At 46.0% G+C, this 7500-nt stretch overlaps 1 protein-coding gene across 1 annotated transcript in view; it reads left to right on the forward strand.

Annotated features, from left to right (window-relative positions):
• Positions 1-7219: 7219 nt before the first annotated feature.
• LOC125302388 (innate immunity activator protein-like) overlaps positions 7220-7500 on the forward strand; it is a 20599-nt gene continuing 20318 nt past the window's right edge. The window contains exons 1-2 of the mRNA XM_048255542.1: positions 7220-7255; positions 7406-7500. The exon at positions 7406-7500 is cut by the window's right edge and continues 28 nt beyond it. Of these exons, the coding sequence (XP_048111499.1) occupies positions 7220-7255; positions 7406-7500 (131 nt within the window). The remainder of the gene's footprint in view (positions 7256-7405) is intronic.

Below are 7500 nucleotides of genomic sequence, written 5' to 3' on the forward strand. Positions count from 1 at the left end.
GAACAACAGAGGAGAACCATAGTGTAGAACAGCAGAGGAGAACCGTAGAGGAGAACCGTGGGGGGCCGCAGGGAGAACATAGTGTAGAGACAACAGAGACAGTGAGGAGAATCATAGTGTGGGGCAGAGGAGCCGTGGGGAACGTGGGGAACCTCAGAGAACCATAGTGTAGAACAGCAGAGGGAGAGGCAGCAGGAGAGAATCATAGTGTGTAGAACAGAGAACGTGAGGAGAACCATGGGAGAACTATAGGGGAGAACCATAGTGTAGAACAGCAGAGGAGAACCGTAGAGGAGAACCATAGTGTAGAACAGCAGAGGAGAACCGTGAGAGAACCACAGTGTGTAGAACAGCAGGGAGAACCGCAGAGGAGGCAGCAGAGAGGGCAGCAGAGGAGAAACTGTGGGAGAACCATGAGAAAAGACAGCAGAGGAGAGCAGTAAAGGAGAACCATAGAGGAGAACCATAGGGGAGGCATAGAGACACTGAGCTGTCACAACCACTCTGTTAACATTTGCTTCGCAGATCTGTGGCTCGAGTGATTGTTTATTGTTTATGATCTTTTATTGTTTATTGTTTGTGGGTGATGTTGTGGTGTTGTTTTGCTGTTTACTAATTGCCCTGGCAGCAGCATAACTCTGAGCCTGCTGTTAGCAATGTGGGTCATCCTGTAGGTCAGGCTACTGAACACGCGGCTAAGTGTGTGTGTGTGTGTGTGTGTGTGTGTGTTTCATGCTCCTGTGAGATTAGACTGTGTGATGGACAAGGCGTAGCTGAATCTGACCTGCCAATTCAGCGCCCCATAATAATGTCCTGTCATGTCCTGTCCTGTCCTGTCCTGTCATATAATCTAATGTTCAGTATAGTGTTGTATTCTATTGTAATGGCTTAGGATGGAATGGGGCTGTGTCTCAATGCTTACTGTGGCTTTTAGAATGATTTGGGAACGGGTTTCCAGCTGGTGTGTGAATGACGACCTGGAGTCATAAGTCGGAGTAATCTCCACACACACAAACACACACACACACACAAACATACACACACACAAACCTGCTAACAGGTGTTCATGTTATCACACACTCTGTCTGAGCGGTCATACTTACTTCTGTGTGTGTGTGTGTGTCTATGTGTGTGTCTCTACGTGTGTGTGTGTGTCTATGTGTCTCTACGTGCGTGTGTGTGTGTGTCTGTGTCTGTGTGTGTGTGTGTGTGTGTATGTGTGCATGTGTGTGTGTGTCTGTGTCTCATGTGTGAGTCTGGTTTGTGTGTGCGTGTGCGGTGGTGTAAAATCGAGTCCCGATAAAACCGTGGTAACAGTGATGATGACGCGATCTAATACACACTGAAGCTGCGCTGGCCTGAAGCTGCAGTCACTGATGAGCATCTGGACGCCGCGCAGTGTGCTGGAGCCTCAAGAGGCTCCAGATCCGGGAGGTCAGGAGTACTGCAACCACGTGTAGGTGGTGTGTGTGTGTGTATATGTAGCATATATACTTTTGATCCCCCGTGGAGGGAAATTTGGTCTCTACATTTATCCCAACTCGGGAATTAGTGAAACACAAGCACACAGCACAGTGAACAATGGCACAGTGAGGTGAAGCACAATACACTAATCCCGGCGCGGTGAGCTGCCCGGTAACAACAGCTACTCGGGGAGCAGTGAGGGGTTAGGTGCCCTGTCTTCAAGGGCACTTCAGGCCGCGACCCACTGGTCGGGTTCGAACCCGCAACCCTCGGTCACAAGTCGAGCGTAGCACCAGTAGGCAACTGCTTAAGACAAGGAAAAGGTCATAGGGAGGGCTGTGAGTATGATGCTCATTGATTTTTTGAAAAAAAAAAGTACAAAAAGAGACTATTATTTTCCCCTCCAAGGAAGATAGACTCATTTAGGTAGTAAGAATGTTTAGTCTGTTGGCTCTGCACAGCACCACTGGTCTGTTGTCCCGCTGGTCTGTTGTCCATTAATGAGGGAACACGCTGGTCTGTTGTCTTGGTGGACTCGGTGTGTGTGTGAGCAGGTGCAGGAGTGAGAGACGAGAATGAGAAACGAGTCGCTGTAGATGCAGCAGGTCACAGAGTGTGTGTGTGTGTGTGTGTGTGTGTGTGTGTAGATGCGGCAGGTCACAGATTGTGTGTGTGTGTGTGTGTGTGTGTGTGTGTGTGTGTGTGTGTATGTGCGGCAGGTCTCAGAGTGTGTGTGTGTGTGTGTGTGTGTGTGTGTGTAGATGCAGCAGGTCACAGATGTGTGTGTGTGTGTGTGTGTGTGTGTGTAGATGCAGCAGGTCACAGAGTGTGTGTGTGTGTGTGTGTGTGTGTGTGTAGATGCAGCAGGTCACAGTGTGTCATTGGAGCTTCCTGTTGACGTGACGGAGTCCAGCATGCTCAGACTCGCTCGAGTGTTCCAGAACAACAAAAGAACCAGACCTGGTGTTATGAAGGGGACGCGTACGGTGACACACCGTCTGTGTGTGTGTGTGTGTGTGTGTGTGTGTGTGTGTGTGTGAGTGTGAGTGACACACCGTCTGTGTGTGTGTGTGTGTGTGTGTTTGTTTGTATGCGACACACCGTCTGTGTGTTTGTGTGTGACACACCGTGTGTGTCCGTTTGTGTGTGTGTGTCTGTGTGTGTGTGTGTGTGACACACCTTGTGTGTGTGTGTGTGTGTGTGTGTGTGTGTGTGTGTGTGTGTGTGACACCGTGTGTGTGTGTGTGACACCGTGTGTGTGTGTGTGTGTGTGTGTGTGTGTGTGTGAGTGTGTGTGTGTGTGTGTTTTTGTGTATGTGTTTGTGTGTGTGTGTCACCAGGCGCTCCTTTATCAAAGCTGTCTAGGGGCCCTCAGCAGCAGTATGGCTAAAGAGAGAGGAAGAGGGGGATTGTGGGAAGGGTGAAGAGGGGGATTGTGGGAAGGGTGAAGAGGGGGATTGTGGGAAGGGTGAGGTGGTGCCGCAACCGCAGCTGCAGTGCTGCTTGGGAAAGGCAGGAATCTCAGCACTGGAGTTGCGCAACTATCTGTGCCTGTGTGTGTGTGTGTGTGTGTGTCTGCCTGTGGATGTCTGGGCAGGTCAGGGTGAGTGTGTATTTCTGCATCTGTGTGTGTGTGTGTGTGTCTGCCTGTGGATGTCTGGGCAGGTCGGGGTGAGTGTGTATTTCTGCGTCTGTGTGTGTGTGTGTGTGTGTGTGTGTGTGTGTGTGTGTGTGCATGCACGCCTGTGTCTGTCTGGGCAGGTCGGGGTGAGTGAGTGTGTGTGTGTGTGTGTGTGTGTGTGCGTGTCTGTGTCTGTCTGGGCAGGTCGGGGTGAGTGAGTGAGTGTGTGTGTGTGTGTGTGTGTGTGTGTGTGTGTGTGTGTGTGTGTGCATGCACACCTGTGTCTGTCTGGGCAGGTCGGAAGGCGTCGAGAGTCACGCTGGAAAAATTGTGAGTTTCAGAGAAGAAGGTGGATCCCCTCAGTTTACAGGAAGAGCCAGATAAGCAGTGCAGATTAAGTCATGTTTAAGGGTGTGTGTGTGTGTGTAACAGGGATGGAAATTAAATATTTTTTCCACCTGCCACTGTGGCTGGTGGATTCCAAAATCTACCAGCCACTCAACTTTTTTACCAGCCACTAGAGAAATGGCATGAAAATGTGATATCATGATTATAGTAGGCTACTTAAAATGATCACGGTTATCGGCATTATTGCGATACGACTAAAATGTGCTGAATTTTGCCATAGTGTCATGTCATAAAAGTGGTGTGGCTCCTTTAAGACTCCGTTTGTGTGAGTTCTGGAGCATCCTATAATCGACTCTCAACAGTCTAACTATACTGTACATCATCTGATTTAAATATTTACAGGTATCAAGGCTATATTTAACATTTAGTATTTATTTTCTGTTTGGCCTTATATGAAATCATGCACTGAACAATAAATTCACAGCTCAGCTTTAGGAAACTTAATGCTTAGCATTTTGTGAAACTACATTGGAAAAACTTTGGTTTTAATATTTACAGTTATCTAGGCGATATTGTTAACATTTATTTTGTATTTGGCCATATTGTGTATTACAACAGTCCAAAGTTAGAGACCTCAATAGACATTTGCTTCAATTTCAAAACCGAATTACTCTGGAGCGGCTAATTGCATAGCGGAATGCTTTACACCTATGTGTTCGGTAAATTCTGCTGTTTATTCTGATATGTAGGCTAATCTCCTGAATGAAAAGTTTGTGAGATATTCCACCACGACGAATGGGTGTGGAGATGTCCGCCTGTTTGCCTCATAGGTCTAAATAGTAGCATGTCATCTTGTTTTCCGTGAAGGTGTCGCGGGCCGGATTAAAATTGCTACGGGCCACTTCAAAAGACAAATTTGCGTGAGAATATTAGTCTGTTTAGATACAACGCAGATCCACAGCTCTCACTAGATTTGTTTATGCAGTCATCCTGAAATAAGCTAGCAGTGGCACATGAGAGCATAGCGACAGTTTCTTAATGGTAATGGCAAAGAGTGAAGCACTGCACCAGTGACTATAGGCTGTGCTGGGCTATGCTGGGCTATGCTGGGCTGTGCTGGGCTATGCTGGGCTATGCTGGGCTGTGCTGGGCTATGCTGGGCTATGCTGGGCTATGCTGGGCTGTGCTGGGCTATGCTGGGCTATGCTGCGGGCTATGCTGGGCTGTGCTGGGCTGTGCTGGGCTGTGCTGGGCTTTGCTGGGCTATGCTGGGCTATGCTGGGCTGTGCTGGGCTGTGCTGGGCTATGCTGGGCTATGCTGGGCTGTGCTGGGCTATGCTGGGCTATGCTGCGGGCTATGCTGGGCTATGCTGCGGGCTATGCTGCAGGTGGCGGCTCACTGGTAGTTGTTGAACTTCAAATCAGCGTGATTTACGGCTGGCAGTGCCGGCCCGAGCCTTTTGGGGGCCCTAAGCAGAATTTGATTTGGGGGCCCCCTCCCACAAGAGTCACCTGTGCTTGGCGATAATTGACAACTTCACACTATAATGTCATATTATAAATTACAGTGAGGTTATGTATTAATACAGTGACTGATTATGAACTACTGTCCCCCTGGACACAGATGCATAAGGACTCGGTAGGCTCATTCAGTAATCCATCCTTGCTCACATGCCAAAAATGTTTTGGGGCTCCGCTCTAGACTTCTGGCCCCATGTGCTTAGTAAACCAATGTATTAGTTGTTATTTACACCAACCCTGTCACCTTTTAATCTTAGAGGGTACTAATTTATTTATTATTTACAGATTTATTTGAAACATTCATATTCAAAGTGAAGCACTAAGGGTGGTTTACTGAAGTTGAATTGACAAATAACAAAATACAACAGCATTTGTATTTGTTGTAAACAAGTACATCCGTTTAATGACTTGTTTTTCAACAGATTTGCAGAACAAATCCGCAAATGTGCATTAAATGAGCAATCTTCAACTACAAAATAAAACCAAAATAGACAAACATTAATAATCAAAAATAAAATGTCCCAAAAAATAGATACTTATTCCTACTTCGTTCCTGGCTTTCAGGTATCTGCAACTCTGCAGAGGATGAACCTGCAATGATTAAATAAATACATAAATAAATAAAACAAAAACTATGTTAAATGTGTCATGTCATATTAACAGGCTATGTAACCATTTGCCATCAAGAAAACCTCACCTTCTGTGTCATCAGCCATGGAGGCAGACACTTGATGAGGTAGAGTTAGGTAGTGGTAGAGATGTGCTCCAAAGTACTTCAACAGTGTCCCTGAAACAAATTAAAATATTGCATAAGTGCATATTTGATGGAGCAGAATGAGTTTATTTTTCTATCATTACTTACACTCATCAACAAGCAATTCCACATGTAACAATTCATATTCTATTGGCAAATGAGGCATAATCAAAAGTATACTTAATTGCAGTGGTGAACGCTTAACATGGTGATCTACTGCAGCCTAAATATTAGGTAGCACCGCTTACATCACTTTGCCACTATCTTAATCAAATGTAAGTTTATTTTCATCACAGAAGTCTCCCCACCCAACATGGTATATTTTCTCAAACACTACCATCTCTCTCCAAAGATCTTAGAGCAGAGCGCACATACTGTTCCATCTTTGCCTATGAAGCTGGAACGTTACCGATGCCCAGAGTCGCGCTAGTCAGTGGGTTGGGGTTGGGACTGGGAGCCTGGGCTTAGCCTGCTGTTGCTATCAGACTTACCACTACAGTATGTCACATATTATAGAACAGTAATAAACTATCAACACTTTCAGGTGCGAAATCAGAAACAATCCCTCTGTGGTAAATTTGCCTTCAGCCACAGTACGTTTTCATGTAGCTACTGTAGTGCTAATGTCTACACTTCAGCACTTCAGTCAGCTAGCTAACTTTAATTTACAACATAAGCCCACCTATGGCTAGGGTACATGCTTGATTGAACATCCAAAACAATCCCAATATCCTTGACATCTGAAATACACCTAGATAAATATATATTAATGGAGAGACATTTCTCTGTTGACGGCGGGGATTTAGCTCTGGTGATGGCTTATATTAGATCATGACAGCTAGCTAGCTACCTCAAGCACAAAACATGCTGTAAATAATCATGCTAACATACCTGCATCTTGCTAGCTAGTGCTACCTCAAGCACAAAACATGCTGTAAATAATCATGCAAACATACCTGCATCTTGCTAGCTAGTGCTACCTCAAGCACAAAACATGCTGTAAATAATCATGCAAACATACCTGCATCTTGCTCGTTTTTTCTCCTCCTCTGTCATTTTTTCTTTCTGTTTTCGCACCAGAGGGATCGTCCTTTTGTGACTTTTCTTAACATTACCGTCTCTTCCGATTTTTGAACTTGATGCAGTGTCTGCACGAATTGTCTATGCACCCGAGGTGTCTAGTTTATGCGCGTGACTCAAAGGCTGGCAGACACAGTAGAGGTAGGCAGGCATGTTGATCATGAAATCAGAATTTTCTTGTTTTAAATTATTAATTGTTTCATTTATTCATTCATTGACGTCACTTGTTTCACGTTATTTATTATGTAAAAAAAAAAAAAGAACTCGATTGGGGGGCCCCTGGTGGTCAGGGGGGCCCTGCCAACAGTTCGCTTATGCCTCGGGCCGGCCCTGACGGCTGGTAACGTTACATGATCCCTACAGACAATTTCTTATTTTTAACCGTCAATAACTATGAAAATTAGATCGGATCTGACTGTTTGTGGTAGCCTATGCTAGCTCTATTTATCTACCCACCACAGTGGCTGGTAAGTTAACCAAATTCACCCGCCAGCGCACAAAACTACCCGCATTTGGCGGGGGGCGGGTGGCTAATTTCCATCCCTGGTGTGTAACATGTTTAAGGGTGTGTGTGAGTGTGTGTAATCGTGGTTGTTGTGTGTGTGTGTGTGTGTTAGGAGCTGACGGGGCAGCTGTCGTCTGACTACCCCCTCCTACCTGGTGAGAAGCCTCCTCAGGTGCGACGCAGAATTGGAGCCACCTTTAGGCTGGA

The sequence above is a fragment of the Alosa alosa genome, chromosome 10 (genome assembly GCF_017589495.1).
Source record: "Alosa alosa isolate M-15738 ecotype Scorff River chromosome 10, AALO_Geno_1.1, whole genome shotgun sequence".
NCBI lineage: Eukaryota > Metazoa > Chordata > Actinopteri > Clupeiformes > Clupeidae > Alosa > Alosa alosa.